At 62.8% G+C, this 16,881-nt stretch overlaps 3 protein-coding genes across 8 annotated transcripts; 1 reads left to right on the top strand and 2 right to left on the bottom strand.

The window, feature by feature from the left end:
* Nucleotides 1–439: 439 nt before the first annotated feature.
* RGS19 (regulator of G protein signaling 19) lies at nt 440–10,714 on the bottom strand. 5 transcript variants are annotated; one of them, XM_050746333.1, is made up of 7 exons: nt 6,341–6,909; nt 4,197–4,542; nt 3,944–4,041; nt 3,612–3,733; nt 1,698–1,772; nt 1,384–1,618; nt 440–1,284 (listed from the first exon to the last, which is right to left on the bottom strand). In XM_050746333.1, the coding sequence occupies exons 3-7, from the start codon at nt 3,971–3,973 to the stop codon at nt 1,093–1,095; spliced, it is 654 nt and encodes a 217-aa protein (XP_050602290.1). In that variant the 5' UTR covers nt 3,974–4,041; nt 4,197–4,542; nt 6,341–6,909; the 3' UTR covers nt 440–1,092. The 5 variants fall into 5 exon arrangements, with proteins under 5 accessions (XP_050602290.1, XP_050602288.1, XP_050602291.1 ...); XM_050746331.1 differs by lacking the exons at nt 4,197–4,542; nt 6,341–6,909 and adding an exon at nt 10,661–10,714; XM_050746334.1 differs by lacking the exons at nt 4,197–4,542; nt 6,341–6,909 and adding an exon at nt 6,921–6,997.
* LOC126929705 (uncharacterized) lies at nt 7,189–15,025 on the top strand. 2 transcript variants are annotated; one of them, XM_050746306.1, is made up of 4 exons: nt 7,189–7,449; nt 7,701–7,907; nt 9,116–9,221; nt 13,386–15,025. In XM_050746306.1, the coding sequence occupies exons 1-4, from the start codon at nt 7,258–7,260 to the stop codon at nt 13,460–13,462; spliced, it is 582 nt and encodes a 193-aa protein (XP_050602263.1). In that variant the 5' UTR covers nt 7,189–7,257; the 3' UTR covers nt 13,463–15,025. The 2 variants fall into 2 exon arrangements, with proteins under 2 accessions (XP_050602263.1, XP_050602262.1); XM_050746305.1 differs by lacking the exon at nt 13,386–15,025 and having other exon boundaries at nt 9,116–9,615.
* Nucleotides 10,806–11,641, bottom strand: LKAAEAR1 (LKAAEAR motif containing 1). The gene is made up of 3 exons (XM_050746446.1): nt 11,240–11,641; nt 11,010–11,132; nt 10,806–10,920 (listed from the first exon to the last, which is right to left on the bottom strand). The coding sequence occupies exons 1-3, from the start codon at nt 11,639–11,641 to the stop codon at nt 10,861–10,863; spliced, it is 585 nt and encodes a 194-aa protein (XP_050602403.1). The 3' UTR covers nt 10,806–10,860.
* Nucleotides 15,026–16,881: the final 1,856 nt, after the last annotated feature.

Below are 16,881 nucleotides of genomic sequence, written 5' to 3'. Positions count from 1 at the left end.
TAGGGGATGGGGTGGTGAGCACTCAACTCATAGGGCCTGTGAGATGGCAAAGATGGCACTGTGCCTGGCACCAAGCAGCCCCTCCTGCCCCAGCCAGCCTGCCTCTGGGGACCCCATCCAGCTGGGCCCGAGCGGCACTTCCTGTTGCCTCCTGACTTCTGAGGTGCTGTGGGTTGCACTGTTCTGGCCCCACTTTCAGCCAAGGAGCTCATGCCCCGGGCAGGGTTCAGCACAGCCACCCACTGGGGCCACTGTTCTGAGGCGGGCCCTGGTGGAGCCCAGGGCGTGGGAAGAAGGTGAACACACAGGCTATGTCTCCCCTCCCAAGGGGCACTGGAGCCCCTGCCCTGGCACAAGGGCACTGCTCCCCAGCCCTGAGTCTGGGGCCACTCATTCTCCAGTCTCTCCCCACACTTGGACAAAAATGAGTAGAGACTTGTGCTTTAAAAATATCTTCAATAATAAGACATCCTATTTTTGGGGGGTTAGGGATAGAGATAAATATGAAAACTTTTTTTTTGATAAAACACCTAGTAAGGATATGTTTCCAGGTTTAAAGTTCATGAACGTATAAAACAGAAATTGGGTCCTGCCACCTTGAGTGCAGGATTCTGAGGTCCTACATCTGGTTCTGAGGTTCTGGGTTTGATTCTGGGGTACAGACAGCTCAAGTAGGAGGTCTCCTTATGTCATAGAACTACATGATGCAGAGGTTCTGCTCCCCACCAAGGCTTGTCCGGGGCCCGTCAGCTGCCTGGGGAAGAGGCCCCAACGAGGCTCCTGGGTCCAGCATGGCTCCTGGGGGGGCCCCCTACTCTCACCATGCAAGAGCCCCCACCAGGAGCCCTGGGCCAGCCAGCTGTGGGCCGATGAGAAGGCTTCTGGCCCACCCTGCACCTGGAGTTCCTGCTTGGCCACGGGTGGGCAGAGCCAGGAGGCACAGCACTCCCCACTGGGTCTAGGACCGTCTCCACGGCTGGGGACCCCAGCCGGCCAGGCTGGGCCCGCAGGTGTGTGCCCCGACAGCCAACACCTGAAGGCAACCCAGAGTCGGCCATAGGAGGCGGTGGGGTCTGTGCTGCTGGGGGCGGCCTAGGCCTCGGAGGAGGACTGTGACGGCCCCTGCAGCAGCAGGGCACGGTAGGTGGGAGAGCTGAGAAAGCGTGGGTAGGAGTCCCGGTGCATGAGTGTGTAGATCTGCAGCTGTGCGTCGTCAAACGTGTGTGCGGACGGCTCCTGCATCTTCTTGTTGATGCCCTCCCGCACACGGGAGTCCAGGCTCACCTGTAGGACAAGGCACTGAGGTCAGGGGGCTTGGGAGGTGCCTTCCCCACCTAGTGCCCGGAGCAGGCGGCCCCCTGCCCCTTGTGGTGTCCGGCGCACCTCCTTGGGGGACAGGATGGACACGTAGTCCTCGTAGATGAGCCTCGCCTTCTCGTCCACCACGTGCTGGTTGGCCTCGGTCTTCAGCTCCTCACAGGCCAGCCAGAAGAGCATGTTCTCCTCGCTGTACTCTGTCCGCAGGAACGCCCGGAACACGCTGCGTCCCGCCGGGCTGTGCATCAGCTTGTCAAAAGACTGGGCCCAGCTCTGCACCTCCTCAGGACTTGGCGTGGCACTGCGGGCATTGGGGCCAGGCTACGTCAGGCTCAAGTCTCCCAGCCTGGGGCCCCCCAACACCAGCCGGCTGGACTCACCATACTTCACAGCTGGGGAGGGGCTGCAGCTTGCTCTCCCGGGAGGCCTGCCACGCGCGCCGCCGCTCTTGGTTCCTAGTGGCAGAGAGGAAGCGGCACTGCCGTGGGCACACACGCCTCCATGGCCACACAGGCCCTCAGCACATGGGCAGGCATCTGACACACATGTGTACCCACTGCAGGAGGGCAGCCCCTGCAGCTAGCTCCTCCCACAATCTCCTGGGAAAGGGTGTCCATGCTCCCTGTCAGTCGTTCCCGAATTCTCCACGGAATCTGCAGTCCAGGTTACTGTCCCTGCCACAGTGCCCACGGACTCAGCCCTCTTCCATCCCAGCAACTTGACCCAGTGCCCGTGAGTCTCTGGCCCTCCAGGAGGGACCCTTCGGCTCCTGGTGCTCCTCCCCATCCCTGGCCCACTGGGCAACCTCCTCCACCCACCCATGCCCACCCCACATGAGGCTGAGAAGCAGGTATGCCACCTCCCCTTCTGCCTCTGCTCCCCTAGGGGAGATGGGTTGGGGCAAGCTGAGGGGCCACAAGGAGCTGGGAGATGCCTGAACACCTGGGATGCCAGAAGGGTCATGTGCCTGGGAACAGGGACACCCATGAGAGTGTGCCTGGGAACATGGCCACCCTGCTCCTCCGCCTGTTCTTGGCCTGTCCCTGTCCCACTGATGGGGCCACACGCTGCAGGTCTGGCATGTCAGCAGTGTGTCTCGTCAGCTGACACCACTGAAAGCCCCAAACCCATGTGTCCACACTGGTTAGGTCCTGGACTGCTTCTTTGCCTTGGCTCCTAGTACCCTGTCAATGCTGGACCCAAATCCATAGCCGGCTGATCTTTCTCCAGGGCACGGCTGGCAGACATCGTGCACCCAGACGTCCTGACGGAACTAGGCCCCTGGGCTCCTCCCAGCCCCTTTCCCAACTGCCCCCTGGCCACCCCCAGCTTGCCCATGGGTCAGCTGACCCCACGTTGGGTCCAGAAGCGCTGTCCTCTCATCGGCCAGGGTCGGAAGGCATGAAAACATGCACCAGCTCCCCTACCCTCCTAGGAAATCTGTTACCATCTGGGAGCCCCACTCCCACCCTCACAGGGATGCCCAAAGACCCCCCCACCACCCTGTGCTCTTCTCCCCCGACGCATGCTGTCCGGGAAGCTCTTGGCTATCACCCCAGGGCCAGCAGTTGCCTTATTCGAGTCTCTGCTCAAACGTCCCTCCACCCCACACAGTCTGTGGGGTCTGTGCCTCTGTTTCTCTCTGTCTCTCTCTCTCTTTCTTTTATTTTGAGACAGAGTTTTGCTCTTATTGCCCAGGCTGGAATGCAATGGCGTGATCTCGGCTCATTGCAACCTCCACCTCCCAGGTTCAAGCCATTCTCCTGCCTCAGCCTCCCGAGTAGCTGGGATTACAGGCATGCGTCACCACGCCCGGCTAATTTTGTATTTTTAGTAGAGACGGGGTTTCTCCATGTTGGTCAGGCTGGTTTCGAACTCCTGACCTCAGATGATCCGCCCGCCTCGGCCTCCCAAAGTGCTGGGATTACAGGCGTGAGCCACCGCGCCCGGCCTGTGCCTGTCTTACTCCATCGCAGGCCCCCAGGGCCCAGCCTGGGCTGGCTCACAGCAGCATGGATAAGCACATGCCGTGTGAACGGGCACATGCGTGTACACAGCACACCGACACACCCTTGGCAAGACAGGTACAAGAACCACACATAAGCCCCCTGGGCCCAAGGCACCGGCCACTCATCACCAGGGCCCAACAGACCCCAGACAGGACACGCCGCGAGGTGGCAGGAGCACCCTACCTGCGGGGATTCCTCAGAAGCCACCACTGGGTCCCCTCCTGGGTCTGCTTGGCCCCAGGCCCTCCAGCCCCTCTCCAGCTGGGCACCCCAGGCCCTACTCACCAGGAGCAGCTACAGCAGCAGCACCAGCATAGGCAGCAGGGGTTACGGCTGGGGGCTGCGGGAGGGGCTGCATCATGACTGGACATTGAAGGGGGCCGGTCCGCCTCCTCTGGCCCTGTGTTCTGGGGAAAAATGGGGCTACCTCAGCCTTCAGGTCAGAACCCACCAGACCCTCCACCTCTCCCCCACCCTCCCATGGGTGGCCCTGTTCCCAGGCACATGACCCTTCTGGCCTCCCGGGTGTTCAGGGATCTCCCAACTCCTTGTGGCCCCTCAGCTTGCCCCACCCCATCTACCCCAGGGGAGCAGAGGCAGAAGGGGAGGTGGCATACCTGCTTCTCAGCCTCATGCGGGGTGGGCATGGGTGGGCGGAGGAGGTTGCCCAGGCTCCGTGGTGCCAGCTCTCAGACCCTCACCACAGCCTGGGGGTCTGGGGAGAGGGGCCAAGGTTCTGACTGAGAACCTGAAACCCCAGCCCCTGCCTGTCCCTTAGGAGGGGTCCTGAGAGGGTGTCTCCCTAGCAGGGCCTGCTCCTGCCTCTGGACCCGGCTCTGCCCAGGGCTTCTACCCCAACCCCAAGCTTACAGCAGGGCTGGGAGGGGGTCTAGGGTCATTGAGGAGGGGGCTGCAGCAACTTCTGGCCCCTCCTCCCAGGCTGGGCCCCAGATGAGGCCCCCACAGAAGGTTCCGAGACACCCCCATCCGCTCACTCCCTGGGAAGCCGGAAGCCTGGGTTCCTCTTTCTCGGTTTCCGGCTCCCAGCCCCTCCCAAAGGGGCCCCAAGAGTCTGGGGCTACCAACTGTGCGTGCGGGTGGTGGCCAGACTTGCTTCTAGGGCGTCTGGGGTGGGGAGTGGGCAGAGCGGCTCCCACCAAGAGTCCAGGTCTGTCTGCGGGTCCCAGAGGTCTCAGCCAGGGGCAGCAGGTTAGACCTGCCGCAGTGAGGTTTTAAGTGGGACTCAGGGCTGGACTCTCTGAGGGTGTGGGGAGGGGGGCAGGGCCCTGGTGAGGAGGGACGTGCCCCCCAAACATGGTTCTTTGGTCCTGCTACCTCCCTCCCAAGACTTCCCTCCCTCCTTGCCCGCTGCCTCTAGGCTGTGGAACCAAGGCCGTACCACAGGGTGCGCCAGCCAGGGAAGTGGGGGTGGCAGTGGGTGGAGGCACCCTCCTCCCCAGTCAAAGCCTCTGAGTCCCTGAGGGGTGTGGTGTGGTGCGTGTACCTCCCAGCGTTTGGTTGCACCATCTGCAGGGGAGGTGCACCAGGAGCGCCAAAGCTGTGGGTGGCCCTCGTGCCACCTAAGATACCACTTTGAACCCCAGGTCTCCTTGGGCAATGGCACAGGGGGGCCAATCAGTGCCCCGGAGGCAGTTGTGAACACCTGCGCCCACCTCTGCCCTCTGGGCCTCCGTGCATGTCCACCACCCTCCTCCCTGGCCAGGAAGCTCACAACTTGGTTCTACTTTATTTTCTCAATCTTCATCCCCCCCGCCACGCCTCCCTTAGCTTGTGGCCTTTGAATGCTTGTTTCTGTCTGGTGGGTCTCTCTTGGCCTTCTGGGACGGTGTGTGAATGGCGCTCAGAGGAGACAGTGCTGGAGTTCCGCACTCTCAGGGCCCCCAATACCCCCGAGGCCTGGGCATGCAGAGGCCACTGCCCTGGCCCAAGTCTGGGGCAGGTGCAGCATCCCCCGGGACCTCGGCCCCTCACCGCCTGCCCAGCTTCCTCTGAGACTGTGGGTCCCACAGGTTCCTAGCAAGCAGATGAGGAGACAGAAGGTGGCCCCGCAGCTGGGCTTGCTTTCAGGGGTCAAGTTTCTAGGGAAAGGAAGGGGCGTGGCAACCTGAGGTTTGGTAGCTGTACCCAGACGGGACTGTCTGTGACTTCCCCAGGCAGCGGTTCTTCCTCCTCTCTGTCCCCACCCAGGGTCCTCCCCCACACTCTAGCACCCTGGAGACTGTCCCTCCTGGGCTACCATGTCCACCCCAGCTCTGAACTGGAGGAGGGGACGTGTTTAGGGGTGCCGGGCCGGGGTGCTAGGGGCTGCATTTGCTGCAGAGGAGGGAGCCAGCCCCTTCTTTCCCAGCTTCAGGCCCTGGACCGGGTCACCTGTCCCTGGACTGGGCTTCCTGTACCCTTCTCAGGTCAGCTGGGGCAACCCATGTCCCCAGGCTACACCCCCTTCTCTCCTGGAGGATACAGAGTCTCAACTAGGGTCCTCCTGCTTGTCATCCTGGGATTGGGGACCCCCCTTCCCCAGCCTCCCAGGCTTTGGCCCCCAAGTCTGGGATGGGAGAGGCTGGACAGGCGGCACGTCTGGTCTCTGGGGATAGAGGCTCCCTTGGGAGTGGCTGCTGCTTTGCTCCACAGAAGGAAAAAGAACGTCCCAGAGCCTGCCCAGTCCAAAAAAAGAATAAGAAAATGTGACAATCCCAGAAAAAAATGTCATAACCTTTGGGAGGGGTTGAAGAGGGGCTCCATTCTCAGTTCTTAGCGCCCACCCAGGGCCTTTCCCATCTGCCATCCTCCACATCTGGCTGGTGGACGAGCCCTGGCCTGGCCCCTCCAAGGAAGGCCAGCTCTCCCCACCTCTGAAATGGTGGTGGTGACCCACCCACCACGCTCCTCTGGCTGCTGTTAGGGTCCCGCCTGGAGGAGCCTGTGTCCTCCTCCAGGTGCCTCTTTCTCCAGCCTCTGACGCCCCCACCCCTACCTCAATGCTCCCTACTCACCAGCGACCCAAAGGCAGGGTGGGGGCAGGAGGGGCCAGGTTGGGTCTGGGCCCCACCCTGGCTGCCGAAGGGGCGTGCACTGCAGCAGCAGGGACTCAAGTCAGACGGCAGGAGGGACTCCTGCGGCGCTCTGGAGGGAGGCTAGCGCCAGGAGCCCCCGATCGGCTGGGGCCGGGGGCGCAGCGCCTCCCCTACAGCTCGAAGGGCTGAGTGGCTGCCAGATCCAGCGGGGTGGGGGCGGGGGCGGACAGGGTGTCCCGCCCCGGCCCCTCCTCACCGGGCTGGCGGGGGGGAGGGAGACGCGGAAACCTGGGTTCTTCCGGCCCCCACCTTTAAGCAATCACTTCCCCAGGCTTTGAGCTCCACAAAAAGGGGAACCCGGCTGCAGCGCCCCCTCCCCCAAGCGCGGGGGGCGGGCTCCAGTTCCACTGCGGCCCAGGGTCCACGTGGACCTGGCGGCGGGAGTCCTTGGGGTTCGAGTCCCGTGCGCCGGCTCCCGAAGCTCCCGCCCCGCACGGTCCCCGGGCCCGGGCCGGGAGGGGCAGGGCCGCTGTCCCCGGCGCGGCGCGCGCGCACTCACCAGCCGCGCTCCCGAGCCACTCGCGCCGCCGCCGGCCCGCGCGCTCCAAGGTCCGGCCCGACAGTCGGGGAGGGGGCGCGGGGGCGCAGTGCGCAGGCGCCTCGGCAGCACTTCCCCAAAGCCAGGGGCCGGGACTTCCTCGCGCCGGGAGGCGCCGGGCCCGCCCCGCCCGCCGCGCCCCGCCCCGCCCCGCCCCGCCCCCCCGCGCTCGGCCGGCTCCACACCCCACCCGCCCCGCCCGCGCTCGGCCCCCACAGTCGCTTGGGGGTGGCCCGGAGGGTTGAGGTGCTCGTAGTGGAGCCCTGGCCCCCGGGCCGACGGAGCTGCACGGTAGTAGATGGGGGTGTGGCCGTGGCCCCCGACTCTGCTCGGCGGGGCCGTTCCTGCTTTGCTGTTCGTGTGGGACTTGCACGACACTCCAGCGTGGAGGCAGGAGAGCGGGGCCCCATATGCTGCTTGCCCTGCTTGGGAAAGAGGCGGCTGCTGGAAAGGACCGATCGGCGGGCAGCCCGGCCCACCCCTCGCCTCCGTGAGCTTCGTCTGTAAAACTGGGTTAAGAGCCTGTCGTGCTGTGGGGGGTTCCCAAGGAAGGGGGAGATTCCTGTGCTGCGGGGCTGGGGAGAACTGGGGGTGCGGGTTCGTGCACCCGGAGTCATGTCGAATGTCTCCTGCGGGGCCTGGCAGAGTCCCTGCTGACCCGTGTGTCCCAAGATGTCTTACAGCTTAAAGCCACACTGTCCCCTTTGGCTGACTCTTCTCATCCTTTATGACTCGGTACAGATGTGGGTCAGGCTTCTCATCGCAGCATGCTTTGGCCCAGTGTCGGTGGCCCTGACCCTGCTCCGGAAGTGTCTGCAGAGCATCTGTGCCCCCCGCCCCTCCCCGGGCCCAGCTGTGTGCAGCTCCTGTCCTACCCAGCACAAGCACTCGACCCGGATAGCTCCCAATGTCGGGGTCCTGTTCATCAAATGCCTTCCAATTGCACAGGTCAGGTGCACACCTTACACCTTCACAGAACTCTGAGGGGTGGAAAGGGAGATTTTACTTGTGTTCCTCATTCAATGGACAAGTATCAGTATCTGGGTGCCCCTGTGGGCCAGGCAGTGGGACCAGAAGCCAGCAACATAGATGGGCCTGGATCTGATGCTAGGGGCATAGAGTGAGTTGTGGGGAGCAGGCAGGGAAGGCCTGAGTGAGAGGCGGGAGGGCTGAGAGGGGAGGGTGTTGCACTGCTGAGGGGGGTGAGGGCCTGAAGGGGGAGGTCAGAGGTCAGAGGGCCCTGGAGGACAGACTGCCTCTCGAAGCTGTACCCAGAGGCCTGGCCGACTTGACTGCAGAACCCTGTGACTGCCATGTTATCAGGCCAGGCAAGCAAAGGCAGGGGCCAGGAAGTCCACAGGGACAAGAGGCAGGCTGCTGCTTATTCAGCCCAAATAACACTCCTGAGAGGTGGGCACAGGTGAGGTCAGGGAAGCTCAATGAAGATGGGCCAGCACCTGGTCCAGGCCACACACAACCACCTGACCCCGCTGAGCCCGCCTGTTGTCTCCGCTGTGGGAAAATGCAGGTGTGGGCAGTTGGCAGTGGGTGAAGGTCAGTGCCCTCCCTGCCCCCTCGGGTCACTCTACAACCCCCCAATCATTCCCCCATCTCCTCTGGCCCCTTGGGCCTGCTCTCCACTCCCCTGGCTTCTGCCCCTCGGCACAGAGCATCCCTGAAGTCCATGGATGGAGCCAGGTGAGCTGGGCAGTTGATGGTGGAGGTGGGATTTGAACCCAGGACCCTCTGCCCCCTCACAGCCCTCAATATATTGGGCTTTGGACCACATGCCTTCCTTCCCATAGAGCTTTCTACAGGCAGGCATCCCTCCAGGCCATGCAGAAACGTCCTGGGCCCCATTCCCCAGCCTCCTTTGCACATCGAGCCCCCGCTTTCCATGGGGATCAAAGGGCTTGAGTGCCAGCCTGACCCTGGTGCAGTCACTGAGGTCACTGTCTTGCTGGCCTTCTCTGGGTGCTGGGCCTGCTGGGCCTGTCTCTGCCCCTCTTCCCTCTTGCCTGTCTGATGCAGAGTGACCCATCCCCTTCAGAGCACTTGCTGCTGTGGGGCACCAAGACCCTTCTTCAAGATGAAACGGAGTCTCAGAGAAATGATGAAATAATACGTGATTGTCCCAGTAGATGAACTCATTCTAGGTACTCAGTCAATCCCCAAGACACAGAATCCTGAGGTCCAGGCTGCAAGGAGTTTGGGCAGAGGACACCAGGGCTGGCTGTCATCACATGTCACAAGTACATCAGGGTGTGAGTGACTGCCACTCCTGGACAGAGACTGCCTCCCTTCCTTGTCTGTCTGCCCTGCTCAAGCCCCTTCTCCCTGGCCTCCCTCTCTATCCTTCCCTTCCTGAAACCCCTCCTGCCATCCCTCTGCACCCCCCTTGTCAGCTGACTTCTGAGCTGTGTATACAGTCTGGGCTTGGGTCAAGGCCAAGGGCAGCAACAGCCCAGAAAGAGTAAAGTGCCCGGTGCCTGGGGAGAAGGGCTGGCTGAGGGGCGAGTGCACAGGGCTCCACCCCCTGGCCACGGTTGGGGAGAGACACTGGCTGCCATTGAGCTACCCTTCTGGACCCCAGTTCTGACCTCTGCCCCTCCTTCCAGATCTGCTCTTGGCTTCAGGCAGTCAGCTGGAGCCCCCTGCCAGGAGGAGGGGTTTGTTGGGGGGGGGGGGGGGGGGGGTGGGTGTGGGGGGGGGGGGGGGGGGGGGGGGGGGGGGGGGGGGGGGGGGGTGGGGGGGGGGGGGGGGGGGGGGGGGGGGGGGGGGGGGGTGTGGGGGGGGGGGGGGGGGGGGGGGGGGGGGGGGGGGGGGGGGGGGGGGGGGGGGGGGGGTGTGGGGGGGGGGGGGGGGGGGGGGGGGGGGGTGTGTGGGGGGGGGGGGGGGGGTGGGGGGGGGTGTGTGGGGGGGGGGGGGGGGGGGGGGGGGGGGGGGGGGGGGGGGGGGGTGGGGGGGTGTGGGGGGGGGGGGGGGGGGGGGGGGGGGGGGGGGGGGGGGGGGGGGGGGGGGGTGGGGGGGGGGGGGGGGGGGGGGGGGTGGGGGGGGGGGGGGGGGGGGGGGGGGGGGGGGGGGGGGGGGGGGGTGGGGGGGGGGGGGGGGGGGGGGGGGGGGGGGGGGGGGGGGGGGGGGGGGGGGGGGGGGGGGGGGGGGGGGGGGGGGGGGGGGGGGGGGGGGGGGGGGGGTGTGGGGGGGGGGGGGGGGGGGGTGGGGGGGGGGGGGGTGTGTGTGGGGGTGTGTGGGGGGGGAGTGGGGGGGGTGTGTGGGGGGGATGTGGGTGTGTGTGGGGGGGTGGGTGTCTGGCGTGGGGCATTAAGGGGGTCACAGGAGGCTATTCAGGATGGAAAGGAAGGCCACAGGGTGGGTTTTTTTTCTGGGGGCAGCAGGGGTTCCCCTTTCCCAGTCTCTTGGTCCTCTGGGCACAGCTGGAGCCTCTTCAAAGGCCAGCTTAGGTCACTTCCGCTGCCCACAGCACAGCCCTCCCCCGGCCCCCTGGCGGGATGACCTGCACTCAGGGCCACTGCAGCTGAGGCTACCTTTGCTTCTGGGGGTGTGACTTGCTGAAACAGGCTCTTTCTCCGTCCTCCCCAAGACTGGGGGCCTCCCATTAACCCACAGAACGCCTGGTTGCCAATGGGGGCAGGTCGGGATTAGGGGTAGGCGTGTCCCTGACCTGTTACTTTCACACTCACCCACTTGCGTCTCCCCACTTTTTTGGGAGAGGCCCCACTCTCTGTACCCTGATGTCTGTGAGGTGCATGGGAGAGGCAGCGTCCATACTCCCCGCTTCCCTCGGGGGTCCTGGGGAGCGGCAGCAGAAAGACCAGAGCGCCTTCGGAGAATTATAACTTTATGTGGGAGGCTGCGGCGCGTCGCACACTTTGGGTCGCCGTCACCGCGGGAAGATGCTGCCATCCACGTTCTCCTCCAGGATGGTCTCCACACGCCTCCGCTGCCGGGGAGAGAGGCTGGGGCCCGGCGTGTGCGGAGGCGGGCGGGGCCCCCTCCCCCCTTCCCGCCCCTACCGGGGCTTGTCGGCACCTCCTGGCGGTCCAGGGGGTCCGGGATCCGCGTGGGCTTCAGCTGCGGCGGCAGGAACAGCTCCAGCCGGATGGCGGCGCGCGCGGACTTCTGCCGCTGGATGAGCAGCGCGATCTCCTCGGCCTGCCGGGCCCGGGGTCGCTGAGCGCGCGCCGCGCCCCGCCCCGACCCGCCCGGCTCCACGCTCCGGGGGCGCCCCCTCCTCACTCCTGCCCCCCGCCTCGCCTCACCCGCATGCGGGTGTAGCGCAGCCGCAGGGCGCGGACTCGCCCGCGGGCCTCCGCCGCCTTGAGTACGCCGAGGAGCCGGTTCTGGCGCTCAGCGGGCAGCTCCAGCGACTGCGTCCACGTGCGCGGGTCGGGCATGCGGTACCCCGGCTCCACCGACCCGCACGGGAAGGTGGAGGCGGCCGCGCCCACGTCGTCCAGCAGGTCGCCGAAGAGCAGATGGCGGTGACGCTGCGCAGGGAGCATGGCCGCTAGCCCCTGCGGCGTCAGGGCCCAGCCCGGCTTGGGGGGCTCTGTCGCGGGCGCCCACTTGACGCGCCCCTCACCCCGCGCCGCGCCTGGCGCGCTCTTGCCGCTTCGCTCCCGCGGTTCCTTGCGCCCGCCCTCCTTCGCTGGCGGCGGCATCCTTCCGCGCTGCGGAGGGAAGAGGGCGTCCCGTCGGAGCCGGGGCTGGCACCGGGCCCCTCCCGCCCTCGGCAGGGCCCCACCGTGCGCCCCAGCTCCCGCCCGCTGGGCTCTCCGCAGTGGGTTTTGAGTCCCGCACCCCCAGCCTCTGAGCTTTGCCCAGGCGCTCTCCCTCTCCCGAGCGCACGTCCCCAGCAGCTCTGCCATCGGCTGATCCTGCTCAGTCCTGCAGTCAACTAGAACTTTCTGATCAACTCAGTTGTAGGAAGTTTCCTACCCTACAGACTGTGCTGTTGGAATTGAGAAACTGCCGAGACCACCCCCCACATGGAGACCTCTAGGTGACGCCTGGGGGACCTTCGTTGTGCCCCTATGTCTGCGGTCCCCGACAGTCAGGGTCTCCCACCAGACAGTTGGCTCTTCCCCTTCGGGGCCTAGATGGTTGTGGGGAGCAGAGCCTAGGGGGCAGGTGACAGAGGAAGGAGGGTCCAAAAGTCCAGCTGGCTCCTTGCTTCCTGGCCCCAGCCTACATCTGCCACCTTGTCCAGCCAGGGCCGGGCTCGCTGTGCCAGAAGCAGAGCCACTGCCAGCCCCAGCGGCTGCTAACGCCCCCGCCCCTCCTTAGCTCCAGCAGCCGAGGCCTAGTCCCCACCTCTTGGTCCCCGCACCTTCTACTTGCTGCCTTCTCCGGTCGGTGGAACCTCCGCGTAGCCCAGACTCTCTGGGGCTTGTTGACGCGGTTGCCCAGCAACCGGAGTCCTGCCCCTCCCTCGACCAGGTCGGACAGGTCGGGTCGTGGCGCGGGGCGGGGTCCCCTCCGGAGGGCCCTGAGTTAGAGCTTGGGCGTGGACGAGCCCCTCATAGGAGCCATCGGGGCATAGAGGCATAGAGCCGGCTTCTCCAGCTTAGGTGAGCGTCCTTTCCAGGCGGCGGCAGACGCGCCATCCTAGGGGTTGTGGGCCCAGGTTCCTGGCTTGAGGGGTCTTTGGGGTTAGTTTTGTGGGTGGGGCCCTCGGCCATGAGGAGACCTTTGTGGTTCAGGCCCATTCCTTTCTGATGGCCAGGGGGCCCTGGCCCCAGCCACTGGTGTTCACAGAAAGGGATAATGGGGCAGAACTCAGGACCCCTCACCTCTTCTAGGGCAAGTTTGGGGTCTCAGGGGTCCAGGTGTCCCCCAGGACCAGAGCTGGGTTTTGCTGAACCCTGTGTCTTGGGATCTTGGGTCCTAGGTACTAGATTTAGGAAATCTATTTGTGCATTCCTTTATTTTGTAACTAATTATCAATTAACTAATCATTTTATAATTTCTTCATAAGTGTATTCTAGAATTTACTAATTTCACGTGCTTATTCCACAGTTTAAATTAGGCAAAGATTAGTGCATAAAGCCCAGTCTGTTACGTATCTGTTACTTCCATGAGACGTCTGTACTCTCTCTACATTCACAGACCTGCCGCTGGGGCACCTTGCTGGGAGTTGGGAACCTGGGAGTCTGGGAGTCGGGCTGTCCTAGCTGAGAAGCAGGGTCTTAGCTGAGGCTCTGGCCTTTTGGCAGGAGGCTGTTGGGTGTTCCCATTGCTTTTGGGAGACCGCCCTGACCTCTCAGTAAGAGGGTAAACTTTGACATTCAGCCCTATGACCCCGAGCCGGCACCCCATCCTGTGGCTAGGCCCATCCTTCCAGCCCTCAAGCTTTTACTGCTCCCCAGAAGGTCCTTCCTGGTGCTGTTCCCTCCCCTCCTGCAGGTGCCTTTGGGGTCCTGCCTGGGCTGCAGCACCAGCCTGGCTTGAGGAAGGTCCTTGGTTTCTGGAAGCAGCAGTGACAGCGTAGGGATGCTCACCCAGCAGCTGTTTCCTCCGGGCAGCCTTTGTCCTCCCATAGGGGTGAGTCCTTTGAGACAGGGACCTGGGCCATCCTCTCAGCTTCCCTGGGTCCGGGCCAGGGGGACACATGGGTGGGACACTTTCTGGCTCTTGGTGTTTGTGGGGGAGTTAATGCAGGGAGTAAGGGAATGTTCTTCTGTTCTGCACAAAGGGGCTTGTAACCTTCTTCTGTTTTAATAGGACTGGAAAACCTTGACACCCCCTAGTCCATAATTCCCAGCAGGTTCTCCCGGGACCTACCTGGCTCACATTCCTCACCCCTGCCGTTTCTCCACACATTTGCAGTTCTTCAGGGAGGGAGGCGTTCTCTGTGTGTTTGGGGTCCAGGAACTGTGAGGGACCCAGCAGGCCGACACCTCCCATCTGTTTCTGTTCCCAGGATTCACGTGTTTTTCAAGGGCTAACGGAAATGCTGAGATCTAAAAGCATGTTTATTCCTGCCAAGGCCTGACAATGAACCTTCAAGTCAAATTAGTAAGCTTTATTAATGACTACAAAGTTTAACATTATATTGAGAAGCTACAACTCAATTTTTTTGTCATTGTATATAAATTTTGTAAAGTTAAGATCACAAAGACAAAGTAATTTATTCTGATGAAACTCAGAATTGTTAAAATTCTTTCACTTTTTAAATAGTACAAATGTGTGGCCTGGTGACTGGCTTCCCCACGGGATGGCTGCAATGTGTGGGGCTGCCAGACCCTCTGCTTTGATTCTGGTACTTGGCCAGCCCAGGGTGGTGAACCTATGGAAGGAGGGAGTAGACTGTGCCTGCCCCGGGGATGGGAGTGGTGAGGACGAAGGACAGTGCTCCAGCTGCCGTCTGATTCTGAGTCACTGGATGAAGGTGAGGTGTGTGTATCTGCCTGGTGAGTAGGTGTGAATCTCACCCGGAACCTAGGCCTGCCCAAATACCCAGGAGCTCCAAGAGCAGCCTGTGTCAGGCTTTGACCGTATTTCGTGGACGCAAGTTCTGTGCTGTCATTCATGTGTCACCGTATCATGTCTTGGGCTATCCCTAGTATGCTCGCCTGTTGTTTTGCCTGCTTAGGACATGTGTGTTTGAGGTTGTCTTGCTCCCTCATATAACATGTGTCTCTTGCTATCTCTTGCATGACGTATATATTCCATATAGGACCCTGATTCTACCTTCCCCCTTCTGGAGAGACCACCCCATCCTTGGCAGGTTGGGGGAGGGCAGGACTCTGTTCGGGGTCTAGAGAAACCTGGACCGTTTCATCTGCACCACCAGCTCTCCTCTGTGGGAGCCTTTCTGGGTCTGGGGCTGGACCCCTGCCAACCCCAGGGAGCATAGTCAGTGTCACACCTGGCCACTCCCCTGGCCAGGTGACCAGGCCTGTCCTTTCCTCTAAGACTGTGCCTGTGAGGGGCCAGGTGCCTGTCTCCTGCGGGTCTCTGCGGGGTCCGTTGACCATGTTCTCAGAGGATGCCTGCTGAGACCAGAGCTCACAGGCCTAGCCTGGCAGCCGTATTACTGAATCATGGCCAAGTTAGGAAAGTTCCGAGGGCTGGGGGTCCTGGGGCTTCTTGGAGGAGGTAGGACTGGAGCTGGCTGGGGTGGGGCAGGATCCATGCAAGGGGCCAGGATCGTGCATCGAGGCCAGGATCTCTGCATGGGGGCAAGAGTCTCTGCAGTGAGGACTTTTAGGAGGTGACAGAACCTGTGCAGGGTGCAGAATCTTTGCAGCGGGGCCAGGATCTGTGCAGTGGGTAGGATCTACATTGGGAGTCAGTGTCTGTTCAAGGGAGTGGGGGGACAGGACCTGTCCAGGGAGAGCAGGATCTGTACAGAGGGACCAAGATCTATGCAGGGGGATAGCATCCGTGTGGGGTGGGGGCACAGTCTGTGCCGGAGTTCGGGGGGACTAGATCTTTGCAGGTGTGGTTAGGATCTGCGCAAGGGGTAGGATGTGTGCAGGGAGGCCAGGGTCTGTGCAGAGTGGCCAAGATCTGTGCAGAGTGGCCAGCGTCTTTGAAGAGTGGCCAGGATCTGTGCAGAGTGGCCAGAGTCTTTGCAAGGGGGCAGGATCTTTGCAGGGGGAACAGGTTGTGTGCAGGCAGGTGCACAGGGTCAATGCAGGGGGCAGGGTCTATGTGGGTGGGGGGCAGGTTTTGTGCAGGGGGCCTAGGCTGTTCAGGGTGTCAGGGTCTGTGCAGGTGGTTTGCAGCAGGCACAAGGGAGGGAGGAGCTGTCCCGGGTTCTGTGGTTATGAGCATGTCAGGGCAGGATGACACAGAACACACAGGTAGTTCAAGGGAACACATTATAAGATTGTGAACACCTGGACTGGGGAGGCCATGGCCTTCTGCTGGACACTGAATGGCTCCCACAAAGGGAGTTGAGGTCTCTATTGACTCCTGAAAGGCCAGGCAAGGCAGAGCTGGGAGCTGCCTTGGTGGGGGTGCAGGTGGCTGGTTGCTATTGCTGGGTGAGAAGGCTTGGGGTCAAAAGAGGTGGGAGTCAGGGAGCTAGGTCAGACCTCATCCCCCCTCCTTTCTTCCTGTCTTTCTTCTATCCCCAATGTGTTTTCCTCCCCCTTCTCCCCTCCTTCCTTACCCATCCTCCCTCTTGATCTCTCCATACTTCCTCCCTGCTCCTTTCCCTTTCCTCCTCCTCCCCATCTCAACCCCTCATCCTCCCCCTCTCTGGCTGTAGGGAGGAAGTTTTGGGGGTGACCCAGGTGGCAGGCAGACATGCTGAGGGAGAGGTGTCTGCAGTAGCAGGGATGAGGTGCCTGTGTCCCGCGCTCTGCCCTGGCCTCTGACACTGGTTCCTGGGCGGGGGACATGAGGTGGGGCTCCTTTGTCCTTCCCTTACAAGGCCTCAGCTCTGCCCACCCTCAGTGCCTGCAGTGCCCAGGCTGGGTCCCAGGCTGGAAGGCAGGCTCAGGAAGCTGGGGTAGGAGGGTCTAGGGTCTCCTGCTCAGATCTTGGTGAGCCCAGCTGGGGCTGGGGACTGCAGGAGTCCAAGCCTGCCTGGATTTCTGCCCCCTCTCGGCTCCTGAGGTCAGGGGGCTCATCCTTGAGCTTTGCCTGGAGAGCGTGTTTGTGCATGTGTGGGTCCTCTGGGTGTCGGAGGGCCTTGGCCTGTGTCTGCCTGTTCCCAAAGGTGTCCATGCACACTCTGGGTCTACCCATGTGCCTGTGTGCACCTTGGCGTCATCTTGCACGTGTGTGGCCCGTGTGTTTGATGTGTTTGTGCATCCCTGTGAGTGTCTGCGTTTCTGAGTGTGTAACCATGCCTCTGTGTGTTCACCCGTATGCCTGTCTGGGCATCTGTTTGTGTGTTTGCAGGAATGTGTGTCCCCATGTGTCCCTTGAGTGTCTCTGTTGACGT

This window comes from Macaca thibetana, chromosome 10 (assembly GCF_024542745.1).
Source record: "Macaca thibetana thibetana isolate TM-01 chromosome 10, ASM2454274v1, whole genome shotgun sequence".
Lineage (NCBI taxonomy): Eukaryota > Metazoa > Chordata > Mammalia > Primates > Cercopithecidae > Macaca > Macaca thibetana.
This window is presented reverse-complemented; position numbering and strand designations above follow the sequence as displayed.